This window comes from Eumetopias jubatus, unplaced genomic scaffold, assembly GCF_037043125.1.
Source record: "Eumetopias jubatus isolate StellerSeaLion01/CBP00866 unplaced genomic scaffold, mEumJub1_p1.0 scaffold_5, whole genome shotgun sequence".
Lineage (NCBI taxonomy): Eukaryota > Metazoa > Chordata > Mammalia > Carnivora > Otariidae > Eumetopias > Eumetopias jubatus.
The window spans coordinates 142,548,216-142,570,674 of NW_028274811.1; the positions used below are offsets into that span (position 1 = coordinate 142,548,216).

The 22,459-nt window shown below is 47.6% G+C and overlaps 1 protein-coding gene across 2 annotated transcripts in view; it reads right to left on the reverse strand.

Moving 5' to 3' along the window:
- Positions 1-22,459, reverse strand: part of TRIO (trio Rho guanine nucleotide exchange factor) — a 337,163-nt gene that overhangs the window by 65,075 nt on the left and 249,629 nt on the right. For both annotated transcript variants that reach the window (XM_028097953.2, XM_088023532.1), the window contains exons 33-34: positions 22,011-22,110; positions 10,112-10,355 (exon numbers count right to left, since the gene is read on the reverse strand). In XM_028097953.2, the coding sequence (XP_027953754.2) occupies positions 10,112-10,355; positions 22,011-22,110 (344 nt within the window). The remainder of the gene's footprint in view (positions 1-10,111; positions 10,356-22,010; positions 22,111-22,459) is intronic.

The window sequence follows — 22,459 nt, forward strand, 5'->3', positions numbered from 1 at the left end:
CTCGGAATGTAATCACAGCTGGAAACAGGGTCTTTAAAGAGGTCCTTAGGTTAAAACGAAGCTGTTAGGGTGGGTACTAATCTGACCAGTGTCCTTATAAGAACGGAAAATTTAGACGCACATAGAGGCACCAGGGGCGAACACACAGGAGGACCATGTGAGGACATGGCAGTCAGAGGCCTGAGAAGAAACCAATCCTGCTGATGCCTTGATCCTGGACTTGTAGCTTCCAGAACTATGAAAAAATAAACTGCTGTTGTTGAAGACACGTAGTCTGTGGTATTTTGGTAGCCAGAGCTGACTAATACACGCCCCTCCTCCCTTGTCTGGTAACAATCTGCTCCATAACCCAGGACTGAAATGGTCTAATTATTTTTGAGACAGGAGGAAACTAATCTCTAAGAACAGCAGCACTTCAATGTTCTTTCCCTCTAGTAAATTCAAAGCTGTCTACAGACTCGGTAAAAGATGCAACTGAACACACAGGGCTACATCACAATTAGAAATAATATAGGATTCCAGGGCCGCCTTGCCATGCATCCAAGACAAATGAGCCTGTTTACGGTCCTCTTAAGTGTACGAAAGGGATCTTCAAAGAATAAACATGTTGGGTCCCCTGTCCTGAGTTTGGCTAGAAAAATTTTGGGAAAATGATGACCCCTTGAATTGTGAGCCTTGTGGAATGACCAAGCTGTCCAAAGCATCCCTGTCACTGTTGGTCAGCCTGCACTAAAACTCCCCTTGACAGCTCAGACACTAAAGCGCTCTGGGTCACACAGAATGCCAGGAAGGGGAGCCAGGATCCTCCTTCTGGACAGAGCTGGCTGTGGGGGTGATAGTTCAAAGGTCAGCCTCCTTAACCCTCTGATTACGTCCGGCCCTACACACCCCTCTTCTGTCCCCTCCAAAACCCTTCCATAGTGTCAGTAAAGAAGGAAGGAGATTAGACAGGGGAGGTATTTAAAAACAGTATTTTTCAAAATTCATTGTGAAATTTTAGTGATGAACTGAATCCTTCAGAAAGTACAGGGATTATTCGGAGGCTCTGGAGCCCATTAGAAAACCTACGGACAGTGCTACCTCACGGATGTTTCTCAGAGATGACGGTGTGGTGTGGAGTCATAAGCGGCTCTGCATAAATGGAAGGCCAAACAGTGGCACCGCAAAAAGCTATTTATTCTCTGGAAACTACCACCCTTGACATTTAGCGGCAAACTCCTAATTTGCACCCTTTTGACTGAATCTGGAATAAAAACGCAGAAGTTGGTGAGATGTCATCTACATTAATATTCCACTACATGCTCCTATACAGAGTTCTATGGGAAAACATCCATCACAATCTCACCTCCCTGGAGTCAGAAACTTGTGATTTAGTTTATAGGAATGATTTTAAAGAGTGACCTTATTCAAAGGGCACAGTTTTAGGTTTTTTTTTTTTTTTTCTAAGTGGGTAAAATGATGTTACAGAACTCAAGGGGTTTGATACAGATCACATGATCACGACTCCTAATAAAATTTAAAAATATATAAAAGCAAATGTCATTATACAGCATATTTACAACTTTTTCTGTTGTAGTTATGATTTGGGTGATTCTTCTTCAAAAATTTGCTTTCCATAAACGCATCTACCCTTGAACCCACTGACAGGCTGCGAGCATTCCATCTCACGGCTACGCCTACTCGGCAGGGCCGGCAATGGACCGCCGACACCGCGGCGTGGCTCACGTGTGCACCGCTCGGGGACAAGCTGCGTGCACACATGATGTCGGCATGCCCGTCACAGAGGACAATGCGCATCTCTACGCACTGGTCTGGAGCCGATTCTACAAGGCATGACCGAGTGCAAAAAGCCAAAACATGGTACCTTTTATGTAAGAACATGGAGGCAAGAATGTGTGTGTTTGTATTTCCCAAACAAAATATCGGAAGTTGAGGTTAGGAACGTTATAATAAAAATGGTTATCCGTACATGGCAAATGGGATTGTGGGAATAAGACAGCTCAGCTTACACCTTTTCACGATCTAATTTCTGATGCGAAATGTCTACAAGTGAGTTTTAAAATCTGTTTTTTCTTCTCTTCTTTAGAAAACGTTCTGTATGTGGGGTTGCTGGAATTGTGTGCAAACGTTTTGCAGCCACGTTCATTGTTCTGGGAACCGGTACCGAAGCTTTCGTCATGCACCTGTGCTCCCAACAGCCACTCCAGAACTGGCTGGGACATCATTTTCCCTTCTTCCTGTAGTGGCAGCTCGGCTATCCGGATCTACAGTCCAAGCTAGGAAAACCCTCACCGCTTATGGGAAAGTTAGCGCTGGGAACATAATGACAAAATCATCTCAGGCTTCTCTGAACACAGGAAGGAATGCAGAGGCGAAAGCCAAAACATACTTTGGTTTGTGTGGCACCCTTTTCTTAGGTGCTGTTTTATCAGGTGTTCTCAGAGCCATGATCTGCTATGTAAATCATGGTGACAAGTGCAAATGCAGTGCGATGGGGATACACCATGTTTTCCCACCGTGGACAGCACTTATTCATGGTCAAAGCATTTAGTGGAAACCAGCGCACAATTTTTAAACGGTTTTTCACCAAACACACCATCTCTGTAAATTTTTCCGGCTTCTGCAGACCCTAATTAGAATGAAGACATTTAGAGAGAAACCCCAGTTTGTCTAATAAATGGTAAAGCCTGACATGTACCAATGTTGGAGAGGAGGCAGTTGGAAAGCGAGACACGGATGCCTGTGTCTCGTACCTGCGGCCACTCCCTGCCTAGCCTGTGAGTCACACTGAGGAGAGCACGTCCTACTTTCCCTGGTGAACCTTCTCCCCTGATTATATTTCTTTCCCTAAACGCTGTCTCCTGGCCATTTAAAGCAAGTGTGGGAAGACGGTTTTCTCATTCGTTGTTTATGACTTTGCTATCTATATAATTTTGTGATCATCTAATATGGACAGTGTTAATACCTGCTCATGGTTTTTTCCTGTTTTCATAAACACTTTAATGTAAAGTTGGAACACGAAAATACCTCCAACATGAAGCATTCACAGAGTAATGGCCCACTTGTGCGGCTCCGTAATTACATGCTGCACAGCAAACGATCCTTAATCATAGGTCTTCAATTGATCACCTTGTCTTGGCTACATGGTGCTCAGGAGAAGGACCACGTCTTTGTTCTTGGTGGGGCTCTGTGTTCCTCAGTTTGTCTTCCCACAGGGATTTACATTAGCAGCTGTTCTCACAGACTAAAAACTGCTCTTTTCCAAGCTAATTTTTTTGGAAAAGTATACATGTCTTCCATTATACATATTTTTAAAGAGTATGTGGGCAGATACAGGTTTGAAACACCTATGCCTGGGGTGTGTTTTCTGATTAACAGTGGCGATCTGGCATTAAATAAATGTCTAAATACACCAGAATCACAATATAGTCAACTAAGTTTTTTCTTAACACTAAATCCTTTTTAATGCCTTAGATTTTTCTGAGAGCTTACTAGGTTATTTAAAAGTCATAAGCAGTTACAAGAGGTAGGAGATTTTGATCCACCTTTGGGGCAGAGTGCTTCATGATTTGGGAAAGGGGATACGTGAGTTGAACAAATTTAAACCCAGTCATCCCCAATATACTTGAGGAAATGCAAGAGGCCTCGGACGGCAGAGCTGTGTTTTTGGTTACAGAGATTTCTAGAGAGGCACCTTAGCCTCTGTAGAGCTGCTGTGTTTCTGGGTGGCGGTTGTGGGGGGCGGAGAGCACAGGAGGAGGCCATGACCCGTCAGGAGAGGAAAAGACGTCCCTCTGTCAGCTGCACTACGCTAGGCTGAGGCTGTCCTGGGAGCAGGGGAGTGATGTGGATGGGGGTGAGGGATCTTAGTACCCGCCTGTATTCTCAAGAGGGAAACAGCTTTGACCTGCACTCTGAGCTGGGGGGCCAGCTGACAATGGGCACAGGCTGGGACTGAAGGCGGCAGGGCCTCGGGTCCCTGGGAGAGGACACAGCTGGTGGCCTGCGGAGTCTTTCCTTTCCAGGACCGCAAACCTCTGCGAAGGTCCTGTCACCTGGTCTCACTTCCACAAAATGGGGACCAAGGGACATGGAAGCTGAGACCATGGGAGAGACCTGGCCTCCTCCCAAAGCCGGGGAGTGGGTGGTAGTAGGGCGGCCACCCACAAGCAGGCAGGGCCACCAGCTCACAGGGCCCAGATGCTGAGGCAGGGAGGCTAAAGACAGAGGCTCAGATGCACTGTATTTTGGGCCCTAAGGGAAACAAAGCCCGATTTAACACATAGCAGTTGTGGTCAGTGGTTCCCTGAGAATCAGATGTGGAGCTCCGACCTCCAGGCATGGGCTCTGGGCACATTCACTCATTTGTTTTAAGAAATTACAAGTGATTCTGAGGCGCAAGCGCTGGTATACAAAGTGTGTCCATTTCTCTGAACTTTGATGAATGGCCCCATGGAGCATATCCAGATAAAGAGATGTAAGGCAGACCTCGACAGAGTGGCTCACAATGAACTGTGCGCATCTGCCCACGCAGACCCCTGCTGAGAGCACATCCCAGGGGAGCCCACCGCCCTCCCAGGCCTCCAGGCAAAGCTCCCCTCTGGGCCCACGACTCCAGGGCCCTTCTCTCTGTTCTCACTCCCTCTCGGTGTGATGAAGGGTTCTCTGCCTCCCTCATCAGTCCTGTTGTTGAGAACTGTGTTGTCTGTACTTCCTCGATCATGTTTGTAAGTTTAGCACCACATCTGCACCCACTGCTCGTGCTGAAATCTGTTTTAAAAGTACTTGCAGTGAGTTCCCATGGGTTTCCTTGTGGGTCTTTGGTCCCTGAGTACATCTCATCGGGACTGTCTCAGGTTACCCTCAGCTTAGCCTTTGTGCTGAAACACTGTTAACTGCACCAAGATTTATTCCGTTCTCCCCTCACCTCCACAGACTCACTGGATACATTTATTTTCTTCCTTTAGGGTTTTTATTTGGTAAGATGGGACAGAGAATGTCAGGTAGGGCTGAGGGAGTAAGACAAACCCTTCCCTTTACCTGGGGGAGGGTGTGTGTGTGCACAGGTGTGTGCGGCGCAAGGCCCTGGAGGACATGTCGGGAGACCGGGCTTCTATCCTCTGAGCGACAGCAGTCACTGAAGGAATCTGAGGAGTGTGGCATGATGGGATTTGTGCTTTAGCGGCAGTGAGAGAGGAAGGAGCAGTGGGGCCGGGGCGGGGGGGCGGGGCCTGGCGGGCCAGCAGCGATAGTGGCGCCGGAGAAAACAGAGTCTGTCTGAAACACATTATTTACAAGGTAACCAAATGTGGTGGGCATGCTCAGAAATTTTCCAAAAAAAAAATTTATCATATGACAATTCTACTTCTGGGTATACTCCCCAAAGCAGTAAAAGCAGGGCCTTAGACACTGGAACACTCCTGGTCACAGCGGCATTATTCACGAGGACCAAAAGCTGGAAGCAACCCCAGTGTCCATCAGTGGATGAATGGATCAATGAAATGTGGCCTACACATACAGTGGACTATTTATTATTCAGCTTCAGAGGGAAGGGGCATTCGGGCACACATGCCACAACACGAATGAGCTTGAGGACATCATGTTGGGAAATAAGCCAGTCACAGAAGGAGAAATACCACGTGAGGACCCTCGAGGAGTCAAACTCCTAGACACAGAAAGCAGAATTATACTGGGGGAGGGGAACGGGGGGGGCGGTTAGCATTCCCTGGGGACAGAGCTTCAGTGGATGGTTGGTGGTGAAGGGACACCATGTGAAGGAACTTAATGCCCCTGAAGGGAACACTGGCTGAGATGGTTAAGTTTTATGTTATGTGAAAACTCATGTGGCGTCACCACCAGCCCTGGGTTCTGGCATCGGTCACGTGCCCCCCGCGGCAGGTGTACGAGCTGGGCTATCACCAGGACCGCCGGGAGAAACTCTCCATCACCATCATGCATGGTCACTTGGGTTGTGAAGAGAGGGAAAAGCTGAATCACTTAGCTAGAGTGGCATAAGACGGGATGCTGTGAATTGGCCTTGTCAGAAAAATAAACACTACCGATATTCCTGTTTACTTTCTGTGACCAAGACTAAGTAAATGAATAGAGAAAAGTGACAAGTTTTACAAGTTGAGACAGCAGGAAAGAAAAATCCCGTGGATTTACTAAGAGATTAAAGATAATTACGTGGTGTCGACTTGAGCAGTAAATCCATACGTGATCCCCAGGGGAGCATGGGAGACCCGTGCCTGGCAGTCCCAGGGGCAAGTCAGACTCACCGGGCGCAGACGCAGTCTCCACGTCTAGGCCCCAGCCCGAGTCTGATGTAACACAGATGGTATAAACCGCAAACACAGGTGAGACTGGGTGAGCGGGAGGCTTTGATGAATCCTTAATTCTACCTTCATGTACTAGGTGTCTGTGTAACTGTGGCCGGAGATGCCGTGAAGAAGGTGGAATGACAGCCAGAGCAAGGCAGGAATGGAACATCAAACACAGACGCCGCTGGTCTGCAAAGACTGTTTCCCCAGCAACCTGCCTCTGTGGGCCTTTCCCACGAGACAGAAAGCATTTTCAACAGGATAGTGTTCACACTGGAAACTAGTTTCACACATACGATCTCCTTGGGAAACAAATGGAGCAATTACATGTCTTGTTCATTTTAAGTAAGTTATATTTTTAACCTCACCCTACACCACTCAGTTTAACAGAAAATAAGAGAGAGACCTATTGCTTACAAATTTCAAGTACTCTCACTGTCCAACAGATTTCCCATGGTGGCAACGCTGAAAAACGACCATGTGAACCTGGGCAGTGCTCACAGTGAGTATTAGGGCCTTCTTGGATGATGTATTTATTATACTCACAGTCACGGCACAATCTTTTTTTTTTTTTAAGATTTTATTTATTTATTTGACAGAGAGAGACACAGCGAGAGAGGGAACACAAGCAGGGGGAGTGGGAGAGGGAGAGGCAGGCTTCCCGCTGAGCAGGGAGCCCGATGTGGGACTCGATCCCAGGACCCTGGGACCATGACCTGAGCTGAAGGGAGACGCTTAACGAATGAGCCACCCCACAGCACAATCTTTAAAATATCATTCACAACTAAACAGACATCTGACCTTAATAGGCATGATTTTTACATTTGAAATTTATGGAAATTTAAGTTTTTTAGACTGGGGAATTATGAAAAAATTATTGGGGCAATAAAGATGAGAAAATTTTGGAATCAGAAATTAATAAATGTGCCTCCCGCTTGGGAGGTCAGAACAGTAAAGATCGAAGAAGGCATTTAAGAAACTACCTAGAGACAGATACATAATGACAACTCCCTAACTTTCACCAGTCTGAGAAGTATGTGAAAGGCAAGACAACCTGCTTTCTGGGACGGTCAAGAGGAGATGCGCCAGTGATGGGCACCAAGTTCTTGGAGAGAAGGGGCCACACGTAACTCCTCGCTGCGTATCCTTCAAGCCCAGCCTGGGGCCCAAAATGAGATGTCTGGTAGCAGACGCATGTGCATCAACAGCCCCGCACACACCAATATACGAGCAATATAGTGGCATGCACTCTTACTTACTTGCAAGTAAGAGCAAGAAGAAGGGTTGCGGGCCGAGCTGAAGCACATCTAGACCTCCTGCTTCCCAAGGTGGCAGTGGCCTCTTGCTCCCTAAGTCTCTGTGTCTTTTTCTTGGGCTTCATTCCCAGATCCTCATCCTATTTGACGAAGGTCTCTTCTCCTAGGTGGACACCCTGGGCTGATTTCCTGGACTTGAAGATGGACAGGACACTCTGGCAGAGGCCTGTCACAGAGTCCAAAGACTTCCCCTCCTCTAATCTACAGCCCAGGTCCTAACACTGCAAGCAAACAGACAATCTTAAGAGATTCTTTGCATTATAGGAAAAATAAAAATGCAAGAAAGAAGTTAAAAATGGAGAAGGTTTCTGAGCCCCCATCTACAACAGGCTTTCTGAATGAAGATACACCCTCTTATTAAAGAAAGAGCATGATGGGGTTTCTCAGGGGCAAGGAGTAACTTCTCAGGTGCTAGAGTGTCACAGAATAAGAGACAAAAGGCCCAGGCAACAAATTGCTACTTAAACCTAAAACCGAGCAAAAACTCAACCTCCACAAGAACTTTTCAGGACAAAGTCAAGTGGGATAAATACGTAGTTCTTTCCTCTGGGCTAGCCTGCAATTGTGAACACCAGGAAGCAAAGAACACACCATGGGGAAGGCACATATAAAAAGAAATCTTTTAGAACAAGTGTTATTTGTAGCATGCTTAAGCTCACCAGGGCTCCTCTGTGTGAGAAACTCAAGGGGAGAAGTTGTGCTTTATTTTTAACTCCAACTCAAGGACTTAAATATGTTATGCAACTTTGGAAGTGCTCTGGGCTGGCCCAGTGCAGACCTCTATTAGGGCTGAAGGGCCACAGCGGGGGTGTTGTCCATTGCTGCTCTAAACTCACAAGACAGCTTCGCCAGGAATGAAAATCCACACCTCCGCTTTTGGCCAAAATCGGAAAAATCTCTTTCTGTTTGGATCCCTGGAGAAATGATAGCCGAATTCTTCTAGTTTCTTACTGGGGTGACATTCAGGTCACATTTAGGCCCTGATGAGGGACCTGGACCAGGGTTGTGCCCATAATTAATGAGGTGAGCTAATCAGTAACTGTATCCTGTGCAGCCTCACTGAGCTCAGTGCAATGAGCTCAATGCACCTCCGTAGCCAGAGGAAGGGCCCCGAGACAGGTCATGAAGAATGCAAAGAGAGCACAGATGACAAATGGAGGGAGTGACCAGAATATTCCAAAATTAATAGAAAAGAACTGGAATGTGGCAGAGTAGAGTGATCTTCTCTCAGGAAAACAAACTGCATCTCCCCAGATCTGGAAGAGTCTGCCATCTGCCAGTGTTGCAGAGAAATGAAGACTGTGACGTAATATGGTTCAAAGCAGGTAACTCTACACATTCTGCACTTTTCTAGAAGCTATAAATGACCAATGTTTCTCAAAAGGGCTTAAAGTCTCAAATTTGCTTTTCACGGAGATGAAACCAGCACTAATAGAAATGTCAAGCAAGCTTCATACGCAGTTTAAAATTTTCTAAGTAGCCACAGTTTTAAAAAGTAAACAGGAAATTAAGACATTAATTATAACATTTTATTTAACTCTATGAACTCTATTAGCATTTCAACCTATCATAGCTCTAAAATAGTTACACGTTTTTTTTCAGGTAGGTCTTCAAATCTAGCATGTGTCTGACACCTGCAGAGCATCTCAGTTCAGACGGGCCACATCTGAAGTGCTGAGCAGCCACATTTGTCCAGCGGCTGCCACGCTGGACATTGTGGACAAACATGCGCTCGTACTCTCGCCAGGAGCCCATTACTGACCCATCTAGACACACACGGAAAAGCAGTCTTGCCACAGTTACCTTTAAATAGAAGAATCACCAAGGAATGCCAAATGCTGTTTGGTTCAAATGGCCTGTCATTTCAGGGGAAAAGTGCTTCTTTCAGAAGCCCCTGCTGTCAGAGTCACCGCACAGCCTCGGCCGTCCCCCCGAGCCCTGCCCAACCCGCCGCCCTCTCCCTCGGGGCCAGCTCCAATCCGACGCTGCATGGGGAGCCCGGGCACTTTGGCGAGTTCTGAGAGACTTTACAGGAGAAAGGAGGCGTGGCTAAACTCAGGGCCTGCATGCTTGATTTCCTGGGATTAACACTAACAAAATAAAGAATCCACAATGTGAAAACCTGATGAAGGAGAAGCTGAATACGATCCCACCTCCCCTACCTGCTTTCATCCCCTGGAGGAGAACGGTACCTTCTTCCTTCTTTGTGTTCTCCATTTATGAATGACACTGGCCCAAAAAGAACAGCCCCCTTTTCGTTCTCCAAACAGATACGATTTTGGGAAATGAGGCAATCATCATTTCTGAGCAACATGTGAAATCCTCGTTTCCACTCCAGTTCTTGATGGGATTAGAAAGGCCCAGAGCCAGTGACAACGGCCTGAGGCGCGTGGGATAAGGCTACAAAGAAACAGGGCCAGAAGCACCAGGGTCATTCCCAGTGGGCACTAGCCAGCCGTGCCTCAGGATTCCTACCTTTGTGGTTGAAGATGCCCTCCATTTCCATGCTACTTCTCGAGTGGGCGATGCACAGAGAGCCACAGGGAACCAGGCCTTCTGCAGCGGGGGACCGGTCGGTGGTCCGCACCAGACACCAGTCAGGCTTGTCGTGGGGCCGCTCCAAAACCTCCACGGTCTGGCCACGGCGGATGGTCAGCTCTGTGCTGTTGCAGGCGGTGAAGTCGTGGATCACCACTGTCAGCTCGCAGCCACCAGAGAGCTGGGGAGGGAGAGGGACACGTCAGTGAGGCCCAGTCACTGCACCTGCGGCAGGGGAGGCTGACCTGGGCCAGCAACGTCCTGCCACCGCCTGAGTCAGGGCTCTCCGGTTTCACTACCCCCTCGTTTCCCTTTGGAATTACGTGGGCAGGTATGGACTTTTTTGGGTTTTGATATATGGTTATGATTTTTGAGGGTTTCACGGTCAGAATCTGATACAATTTTTCATAGGAGCATCCATATCATTTTGTGCCTGAGACATTATTGCTCAAAATGTGCTATAATAATCATTTTTAAACACAGGACAAACTAGTAAAACCTCTGTTTCAAGGCTACTTGGGGGATCCCTGCACCACAGGGTGATAACGTGACAGTTTTATTCAAAATTTCACTTCTGACTTGGCGTTGGGAGCATCCCGTGCTGTTAGTGTGAGGGCTCTCGGGCACCACCTGGGTCCAACATGGAGCAGCCACACAGCCGGGAGACCGAAGAGGCCACGAGATCCCCACGTACGGGCAGAGCATGCCTTATTCTGTGAAACCCTGCAAGAGCGCCTCCCCAGGTGTCCCTCCAGGACACCTCTTAGTGGGCGCTCCCTCCCACCCCAGTCCTTTCCAGGCCCCCTGCCCACGCTGTGCTTCAGCATACCAGCCCATATGCTCTATGGACACTGGCTTCTTTCCCATACACTATGTGTTTCTGGCCTGAAGCTCCTTTCCCTTCTTCTCTCCTCTCACTAAGCTCACTCACATTTTCTGTCCATTAAAACTCTACTAATGCTCAGGCCCTTCGAAGCGCATCCACGAACTCCAGAAAGATACATCCACGCCATGATCTCTGCTTATAAAACAGGTGTGTGGCCTTCTCGTGGCCACTTGCTTACTGTGGCCTGTACCCCATATGTCTGCCCCTCAGACTGTTCACACCATGGGGACAGCTTATACACACACACACTAACATCCGCCCTCCATGAGAATGTTGTGAACAGCTCCCCGTCTTTGGAGTGTCCCCTCCAGCTCTTCAATCCAGGTGGCCCCGGTGGCTCCAGTTCTGTGCCCCGATATGGCTCTGTAACCACACCCTCTACGCTGAGGACTCTCCCAGCAGACATCCCAGATGACAGCTAGACACTGTTTCCCTCACCGTTTTGGACATTTCCCTCCAAAGCAGTCAGCCCAGGACATGACTCATTACCTGCCTCCCCGATTTATCTTCCAGTGGTGCCTTTTGGATAATGATATCACAATTAAGTCACTCAAGTTAAAAACTCTTGCTCTCCAAATGCCACCAAATAGACCCAAGGCAGGCCCTCGGATTACTTCCTTCCTCTGCCCCACCGTGCCACACGTCATGTGGATCTTATGGTGGCCTCCTGGCGGCCTCCCTACCACACTCCATGGAGGCTCACTTCCCGAGCCATGGGAGCACTGCTGGCAGTTGCCTTTGTGAAATGTGAAGCCTCCCAATTCAAGCACCTCAGGCCTCAACTGCTGAACATGGGATTCAAAGCTCCCACAGCCAGGCCCCAGCCCACCCTGCCAGGCACGTTCGCTGGCTTCTCCTCATGTGATCCACAGCCTGGAATGCGTCTTCCCTGAGGCGCATCCTGCCTGCACTGAGTGCACGAGGTCCTGTCTGCTCAGAGCCCCCTCATCCCCGCTTTGTCTATTTTAAGCTCCGCCCACCCACTAAAGCCCTCTGAGAAGTTTGCCCCCACATCTACCTTAGCACTGAGTGTTTAAATAAACTGTCACGATTCTGAAATGAGCCATGTCTTGGGTTATGTATGTGTGTGCCCTCAGCACCAGCAAACAGGCTTGTTGTTTTTCTGTGAACTTTCCAAGCCTGGTCCGTGAGGGGAGAGATGGGGCCCATCCTGGTCACCGCTGAGCCCCGGTGCCCACAGTGGCAGGTATGGAGTCCGTACGTGGCAGCATTGATAGGCTGAACGCCCAGCTCGCCCAGTGCTTTGCATCCAGCAGCAGTCCAACATTTGCGGAAGTGAAAAAGGCCAAATAGGCTTGCCCTAAAAATTAAGGCACTGCATTTGAAAAACTGAAATAAAACGTGACTTCAGGAGCTAGCTCTGCCTGTGTTCAATGTGCCCCATGCCCAGGCTTCTGTCCCCCTGCAGGGCAGGAGAGCAGGAGGGCTGGGCTGTGGCCCGTGGGTGGAAGGGCCGGTCAGGCCCCATGCTGAGAAGCAGCCTCGTTCCAGAGGCCTTGCAGCTCCCCCGCACTTGCAGAGACCTGGGAATCCGTGCCTCCCGCAGAGGCTCACAGCCCCCTGTCATGCCCCATGCTATTCATTATCCTCCTGTTCTAACAGCCTCTCTTTGGAGAGAAAGTTTAGATATTTACAATAAGAAACACATGTCCACAAGACAACCACAGAAAGCAAAACACAACAAAACTCTTCCATAATAAAGCACAAATATCAACAAGATGAACTGTCTTTGCTAGGCCACAAAGGAAATTTCTCACAAATGTTTAATCCCCTTCTAAATGGTATAAATTCCTCTGTGGGAAACCCATGCTAGATCTTACATGTGTCTCCGTGAACGACTGAAGATGCTAACGTTAAAAAGCTAAAGGTAGAGGCCCAGGCTGGAGAATTTTCCTTGTGAAACCCCACATTATGGAAATGGTTAATCCCTGTAACAAAAAGGAGGAATGTTTCCTGTCCCAGGGAAGGCGTGACCAGTGAAGGAGCCGCAGTATGGAGTCCAGCGTGCTGAGGCCCCGCAGGGTCCATACTTCCTACGGCCCCCTTCAGCTCTCCCACGGCCACCAGTGACCTGCCTGTGCATGTGGGTGCGCAGCGCGTCGCCCCCTTCTCGGAGCCCCAAGCCGCCAGCCCCTCACGCTGCCTGGACGTTTCTCCACCCCCCGCCCTGGGAAGCACAACTTCAAGACACATTATCTCATCACCAGCTCTCTGCTGGCTTCATTCTTGAGCGTTTTATTAATTTCTCAGACTGCTCAAAGCCACGTGGTGCATTCTGCGGGTGGGGGAAGGGTGGGAAGGAGAGAAAGGGGCTGCCCAAGAAGAAGCGGAGCGTTAAGCTCGACTTTATTTCTGGCACTGATGCTTTAGCCCCTTACAGAGTAATCAAAAACTATTGGAAACATCTGTGGACTTGACCGAGCATAAGAAATAAAAATCAAGGCTGTTCTGACAAAGAATCTCATACTGAGTTAAAATTCTTTTTCAAAGACTTTAGAGGACTTACAGAATCTAGTACAAGAATCTGTTTCCAAACAGTGCTAAAATTATCGTTACAAAACATTATATCTGCTTGGTTTACCATGAGAATCTCCTTCACAGATCTTTAAGGGGAGGAGTAAAAGGGTGTTTTCTAGGGCACAGAAGTCCTGCGGATTTGTCTCAATGTTCACATCTGACTATTTTAAACTTACTACAAAACCTGCCTTTAAAACCAGTTTGCTAACTTAAAAAAAAAAAAACTTTGAAAAATAAAAGACTTTAACTATTTTGAGGAAGCAATGCAAATCATTACTGCCTTTTAGGAACTGAATTCCTAAGTAAAAAAAGTTCAGATAACAGATGTCATGAAGTGTGACCGAGATTGTATCTGTTTTCAATGCTACTTCCATCACCAGTGACTCAATTTCATTACTGTGCTGAGTTACCATTCCACTGATCTAGTTTACAACTCACTTCTCCCTTCCAAGCGTACCTTGAGAACGTTTTCACACAGGACCTTGTTCATTTCTGTGGGTTTTATGGACTTCTATCAGGGGCTCCTTACCACATGCACATAGTTTAGGATTGCAATTGGTGAAAATCTCAGTTTCCATGACTCACATTAACTCTTGTGAAATTACATCAGAAAACAGTCCCCCCCCCCACCCCCAATCTTTCTGCTTTTCTCCTTTGAAAAACAACTGTGATGACTAAAAACCATGGCCGTGAACCGGCCTTAGCGCACGGACCATGGAAACCAGCCATGAAATGCCTCCTGTAGGACCAGACCACCTTGTGTTCCTGGATGAGGGCTCCCAGCGGAACTCCAATGATCCAATGACTCAGACAATCAGCGGAATCAAATCAGGGTCCCTCTGCCTGAATTCTCTCCAGAAAGACTGAATGTGAACAAGCTGTGGGCTCTCACCCAAAAGAATGAAATACTCATCTCTGATCATTGGCATGCTGAATCTTCAACGATCACCACACAGAACAGAATTTTACTTTTTATGTTTTCTGGAGAAATCACATTATATTGTTGCTTTGCCTGAACCCAGTTAATGGCAGTGACTAAACTGTTTTAGTCCCCATGGCTGAGGAATTCTCAGCCCACCGCTCCTCAGAGCATCCCCTTCCTGGTGCATGACAACGAGGCAGTTTGATGTTGCAAGAACACAGAGTTTGACGGCAAACAGCTGACGGCACTCCCAGGTGAGTTGTGGGGCAGGTTCTGCTGCAGGAAGAGCAGGCTCTTCACAACGGCCAGGGTGGACGATGCAGCCCCTGCTGCAAATGATTCTACTTCAAGAACCGAAGATCAACTGCAGGTGGGTGTCTGGCCAATTTTCTGAGAGCAATTCAAAAGGAAAGCGGCATTGTGGTCTAATAAAAGCCATTTTCCCCCAAAGAACAAAGTGTATCAACTCTGTGAACAGTCCCAGCCTACAGCCCAGTATGGTTCAGTCATTCAGAAACCTCACAAAAGAGTCTTGCCGTTTTGTGGAGGTTTCACACAGAGTGGACCAAAGACTGGCTGCTTGGTTCAAGGGGATTAGAGAGTACAGCTCCATTACTGGCAATGCTTCCAAGAGCAAGGCCACCACTGGCAGCCAGAGAGTTCCCCAAGGAAATGCGTCCCACCCCAGGCTCTCACCCACCCAGACTTCTCACTGTGCAACTTCACGGAGGCTTGGGCTGCAGAGCCCACGCTCACCCCGACCCCGACGCCAAGTCCACAGGAGAAGCCTTCACCAAAATCTGCTGCTGAGTTTCAGGGAGGACCACTGTCATGGGCTCTCACACATCGAGGGTACAGAAAGAAATCTGTGAGAACTGAACAAATGGTTAATAGGGTAAATTTTACATGGTTTTTACCATACACACACGCAAAAGAAATCTGTGAGAGAATTTTTTTGTTTTCCAAAAGCAGCAGCTTACCATACCCAACATTTTATCCAGAAAACAAATACTGAGTGTGGTATTCAGGGACGTTAATTCTTCACTCTTTACTGACGTGATCACGCACTGATATGAAAATAATCACGCACGTTTTCTGATGTGAAAATAATTCTTGGAACCAAGGCCTCCTTGACTCTGTGATTGATATACATGAGGTGGAATGGAAAATTAGATGTAAAAAAACCCAATTTAAAAGCCACAACTAAAAAGGCAAATTTAAATGTAAAAAGTCAGGCTAACTGGAGACAGGACTGTGATTATGTATCAGGCTTCAAGGCTTCACAGACACTGACCTGCGCCAACATCTCATTTCCCCTCGCTCACATACTAGAACGAGAAATGCTAGCACCTGCTGAACGGGCATGGGGGGTGGGGAGGGAATGAACGAGCATAGGGGGTTCATGTGGAAAAAGGCGCAAGAGCTGGAAAGTAGACAGCTGACTACCACCATTACCTTAAAGTCATCTGGCCCTGGAAAACAGGAAGCTTTGTAAGACACTTCAACCCACAGAGACCTGTTTGCTGAGTTTCCTGGGCGAGCAAGACCATCCTTCATCCAGAAAAGTTAACGTGAAATGACTCTTTGTCTTTGATGGAGGGACATCAATGGAAAGAGCTAAGGAATGACAGCCAGTTAGCCAGCTGACTGGGCTTCTTGCCAGAAGGAAGAACAACTAGAATAAACCTCCAGCCTCAAGTCCGAATCAAAACTATGTCATGACCTTCAATAGTACTGTACTGATCAGTACTGTAAAATTTACATTAAAAGCACTTTTCAGTGTACCACTATTTTAATAAACACTCTTGTTACATTTCTACCCAAATTTTGTATTTAAAAAAAAAATCTGCCTTTTCTTAGAACTAGGGCTTTCTGGGGCGCCTGGGTGGGTCAGCCGGTTCAGCATCTGACTCTTGATCTCAGCTCAGGGTCTGGATCTCAGGGCCCCGCACTGGGCTCCATGCCGGGCATGGAGCCTACTGAAAAAAAAAGGAAAAGAAAAAGAACCCAGGCTCTCTACTTTAGTGTGGGCAATTCTGTTTTTCTGATTAACTAAAATTATCAAAGGCTACATTCCACTTTGTGGTTTTATGAAAGCACTTAAAAAAAAAATTTGTCAAAAATTACAAAAAACCACAGCCACTTAGGAAAAACTGAAAACAAAGATTAGCAAAAGGAAGAAACAAACGCCGGGTGCACGCCATCACCCAGGCTGCCGGTGGGGGCAGGGGCCTTGACTCCCTGTTCGTTCCTGCGCTGAAGCACCCGTCCTGGGCGGCCCCCAGGGGGTGATTCCCACAGATGGGTGCCATCTGTGACTAGCATGCAGTCCTTTTACATGCCTGTGGCCACAGTGCAACTAATTCCGTAGGGTTAAAGATGAGTGTGTGTTGGGCGGGCGGGGGAGGAGATGTTTTGAGCAAGAATCCCCCCTCTGCCTCACTGACCCCCCGCATTCAGTATGGGGTAGTTTACTCTTGAGCCCCCACAATGCTTACGGCCAGGCACTAACACTGAGCAATTTATTCTTAGGGCAGCTTCTAGCTCCTAACAAACACAGCTCCAAATCCACTGCAGTCAAGAGCGGGCAGATACGAGGACAGAGAGGCCGACACAGAGAGTGATCGGCAACAGCTAGCAGTGAATATCAACAGTCCAGGAGTGAGGGAGAAGGCAGAGCACTTTTACCGATGAAGACATAGCAATAGCTAATATTCATGAAGTGCTCAGGACATGCTAGGCACCGTTCTCAGCACATTACACATTTTCAATATTCACAGGCCCATCAGCTGAGTAGTTAAGTATTGCCCCCAGTTACAGATGAGGAGACTGAGGCACAGACAAGTGAGCTAACTGCCCAAGGCTGCTAAGGAGCAGAGCCCAGAGGTCTGGCTGGCGAGCACTTCCTTGTTCCTAAGCATCTGCTATGTGATGCAACCACTCTGTCACACTCTGAGCAAGTCTGGGTATTCTGTCTGAGGAGACTAAAACTCTGTCCTGGAGAAAGGCTTCCGAATTAAAGCACTCGCTGTCATGCCCACACAGGGGCACACCTACGTGAGGTCCTAGGAGACTGAGGGCTCTGGCAAGGCCAACAGCTTGAGCTCCTCCTAGGAGCCAAGGCACCCTCTTGCTTCCAGCACTTTCAGCCAGCAGGAGAGCTCGGAGGGCAAGCTGCGGAGCTCAGAAACAGGGTTCACGTGGCTCCTGGCAGGGCTGCTCTGAGTCAGGTGCGCAAGGGAGGCGGGCTGGAAGGAAGCAGGTGGTGTTTCCTAAGTAGGCTCAACGCAGGTTTCCGCTCTCAAAAACGTGAATTTGGCCCCATTTTAAAATGTGTACACTACAATTTACATAAATCCAACCAAGTTCCTGTTGTTAGAATGTCACTTCATAGAGAAAGTTGGTTGACTTTTTAAACTACATAAAATCTCCTATTCCCAACATTGTGCTATATAGACTTCACTAAGAGTAACTGAAACCACTTCCTCTTTTAAATATGTGGATTCATATATTCACATTTTAAGCTTAGGGCAGTTCATGCCAAGTATCAGTCTCAGCTGAATTTCTCATTCATTAAAAATAAGAACTGCTTTACCTTCGATGTAAAAGAAAGCTCACACTGGCCCCCGAAGGCTTGGGTCAGCTTGTCCACAGGCACCCCTCACCTTGCTTTGGCGATTCATCTTGACCCCAAGATGCTTTGTTCCAGAGTAGCCTATATTTGATTCCTGTATTTTCTATTTTCTTTATAAGTTTTTGTTATGTAAAATAAACCATAGACTAATAAAGCAAATAGAAGGGAAAAGGTTAAAAATGCTTCTTTAATACGCTAAAATATTTAGCTCCATATCCAGCGCTAATGTGAAATAATAAGGTCTAGACTCTAGCAGGTAATTAAATCCACATTTTGTTCCTGGCTTTAGCTTTCCGCTGCTGGGTGGCCCTGTGAGGGTCATCCGACCTCCCTCATCTCCTTGGTGTCCTGAAGGCTGGCTCAGCATTCTCCTCCCTACCTCAGGGAGACAAGCTCAGGACAAATGAGATAAGAATCTGGCAACCATTTGATTTCTTTGGAATCCAAATTATATTTTCCTAAGATCATTTTATCAGCGTTAAGTACCATGAATATGGGTAAGAATCGCTGCTAAACTTACTTTTGGAACAAGGGAGATGGCATATTTTAAACCTGATGTTGTCAAAGAAAGAAATGTGCTCATGAGGCATGTGGTTTGTATCTGTGACATGCCTACTCAAGCTCTGTGAACAGGGCTCCCTGGAAAGAGGGTGTCTCCAGGAGCCCCTCCTCAACACTCTTCCAGAAACATCCTGTGTGCCTCATCGAGAATTACTACAGCGCTGGACAGATAACTTTTCCTTACGAATTCCCCAAGAGGCCGAGTCAAAAACATCCCCCCACCCAGTTTCTGAAATGAAACCAAAGTCCATGATAACAACTAACTTATAACCAGGCATCATATATTAAGTTCAACAGGCAGAATATGGTTAAGTAATTTCCCTCGCCAGATCTATCTGCCTGTGTCGTCAGAGGCTGCTTAAACCTGAAATATGCAGGGTGGAAAGAACCCCGAGACAAGAAAAGTTACTGCCGTCAGAGAGAAGGGGGTCTTCTGGCCAAGCCTAGTTCAGTCACACAGTGCGTTTTATAAGCTGGCTCGAAAAAGGATGCAGTTTCCGAATTTTCAAAATGTATTTTCCTGACTCATCTACGACTCTGAAATACCTACTAGAAGTATAAAACGGGGAGACAGCAACAGGAGAAGCCTCCGGAAGCAGAGAACACAGACATACTGGCATTCACGTGGTAGCAAACACAGCCTTTCTCTCACAGAAGGCCGAATGAGAATGTCCTCTCCAAACTCCAGATTTTGAGTTATCATCATGAAATCCCACATGCTATTTATTCTCATCCTAAATACAGACCCCAAGAACTAAAGAAGGTAACTCGCTGCAGTTCTACGGTCTTAGGAAGACAGTTCATCCCTTTTTGGTACTTTTGAGCTTATCAAGCACCTATGAACTCAGGGAGGGATCTTTAAGGAAATACATGCCAGGTCCACTTAAAAAACGAGTTCTGGAGTGTCATTACTTCCAGATGGCTAGGAATCCCGGGAACGTCAGGCTGGGAGCTGCCGGCGGGAGAGCCTCTGTACAGCTCAGGTGGAGGGGCTGTATCTGCAGAAGTGGTCCTCAGGGAGTTCTGAGCTACACACCGAAGTTTAGAGATCATGCACTAGATGAGGGAAGCAGAAAATGGTGAATTACCTCCACAGGAAGAAGATTCAATAGATAGTTTCTTAAAAACCCTAACACCCCGGTAGACTCCCAGGGTAAGATGGTTAATTCCTGCAAACCTATACTTTTCTGGTAGTGATTCATTCCTCCTCTCTCACTGGGGACCAACAGAATTTGCTATCACACTAGCTTTAGGATAATGCCTCATTTTTCTATAGGACTTGTGCAGGCCTGAGTCCAAGTTCACCTAAGCCTATCATACTACAACAGATCCGAAGCACAACTAGTTACACTCTTCCTAACTCCAGGATAGAGCCTTATTTCTGTGAACTGCAGTCAGCCACACCGCAGGGGATGAGGGCTCCGACAGAGTACGAGTGCAGGCCAGAAAGCACAGCATGCAGTGGACCAACTCCATCTGAGTGGGAACAGGAGTCAGAGCCCCTTACCAGACACAGGGGGCATTTCCAAACCACCACTGACACCCACCCATTTACACATATACCACCTGAAAAAAGAGTCACCCTTTCTTTTTGGACCAATCTCCAGGAAAGTCTTAACGTACGTTTCAAAAAGGCAAAACCTTTTACGTTTATTTATCTCTTTGGCAATTTCATTCAAATACTGTATTTCTACAAAGTAAACTTTAAAACTCATTTCTAGAGTTAAGCCCAGACCAGATCCAAGAAGAGTGTATCCGGGAAGAACGTGCACTTGTTAGCCTGATGGGCCGATCGATGGTCGGAGTGGTGATGCTCACCGGCAAGTCTGTGAGGGGTCTGAAGGAAGGTGGCCGCTCCCCTCAACCTGAGCTACTGTTATTTCCTTCAGGGGGGAGTCTTGTGTAAATGGACTGCTGAGAGAACTCATTCACCTCGATTTTTTTTTTTTAAAGAAAATAATCAGAATTACTCTAACAAAATGTTTCCAAGTTCAAACTTTATTTTCTTAACTAAATTGACTATGGGGCGGAGCTGCAGAAAACATTGCTATTACACACCAGATGCCTGACGTGTCATTTCTCTTCTTCCTCATTACTACCACTGGCAAGACATATTTGCCACGGGGCTCTGAACAAGATAAAATGAGACAACTGTTTTTCTTCTCCATCCTATGACTCTGACCATTCTAAGTTCTAGGACTCACAATTTAGTGAACTCAAAAAATTGAATAGAAAAAAACAAATGACTGAAACCAGGAGGATCCTGAAAAAGAAGTCGTTGTAGGGGAGCAATACTTTTAAACGCACTTACTTCTCTCTTGGAAACTGCATTACACGCCATGAATCCGCTGCAAAATCGAGTGAGAAAAGCCCCCCAACTGGGCCACTGGGACTTGCCATCGGAAATAGTCCCTGATACTGGACCCTCTCCTAGGTCAGCAGTTGCTTCCAAAGGACGGTGAAGTCAGGACACTTCCTGGCTACAAGTGCAGGGCTGTGCAAACACCGGGCAAAGAACAGACCCCTGCGTCCCCCCGTCGGGACGTAAGAAAGTAGAGCCTGCACTGCACAGTGGGGAATGCAGGGATTCTGAACTGGTGGCACATTAAGTAACACCCCTATTTACTATCAAATAACCTTTTTGGAGAATTTGGTCTAGCAGTTTAGAAATAGGACACGTGCTCATCTCAGCGGGAACAGAAGACTTGTTTAGCTGACGTGAACGTCCCCCCACTGGCTTTTATAGAGGACTCTGGTTATCTGTGCCTCACGTTAGCCTGGATTCCAAATTCTCCCGTCGATTTCTTTTGCTGGTTTTGGGATTCTATCAGGACAGATCATGAGCTACTCTACCCCCCGGCTGTTTTCTGATAGCGTTTCCTGCGTCCTGCCGCACCTGTGTTCTGAGGCAGAGCCGCAGGGCCCACCTGAGGATGTCGGCGCCCCTACCGAATCAGAGCAGCTCCACTTTTCTCATCGGGGCTCTGTGTGGCATTTAACTTAAAATAACTGGTTCTTCTGCTGCATGTAAAATTACAAAGCTTAAACACCTACCCTAGAACACCCTGATGGAAAACCCTGTAATGACACTGGGAAGGGCAATGTTTCCTGAATCCTCAGACTTTACCCCCGACACCCCCAACTTTTTGTCCTTCCTCTGCTTCTGGCACCACTCAGCACATGGCGACTACTTGGAAATGTTGGTGACAAACCGTCATTTATAGAGAGAAACAGGCTGCTTCTTTGGAGCTAAGACTAGCTATACCCGCCCAAGAAAGTGCTGGTTACAGCTCACCTTGTCACTGTCCAGTGTGTTCTGAGACGTCCGTGAGGCGATGGAAATTGTGTCCGGCTGGCTGCTCCCGTCACCCTGGCTGTCCAGGTCCTCTCCATCCCTGAAAAAGCAAACAAACTTTTCATTCCTGACACCGACGGATTTCCCAAGACGGGTGGAGAGGCCCCTGTCGGCCGCTGGAGACCGACTCGTTCAAAGAGGCGCGAATCCGTCTGCGTGACGCTGCTAGCAGCATGGCGTGAGCGGGGACAGGAGGCCACTCCTGGCGACGCGGCGGCTTCCTGCTGCGCCAGGCGGCGCGTCCAACGCGTGTCCTCCGTGAAACGCACACAGTGGGAAGACACGGTTGTGGTAATTTCCAGCTCAGAAACAAGAAGCACGAACATCTAAGATACGATACAGCTTGTCCCGGTCCCACGCACGACCTGTATATGCGTCCAGACTCACAC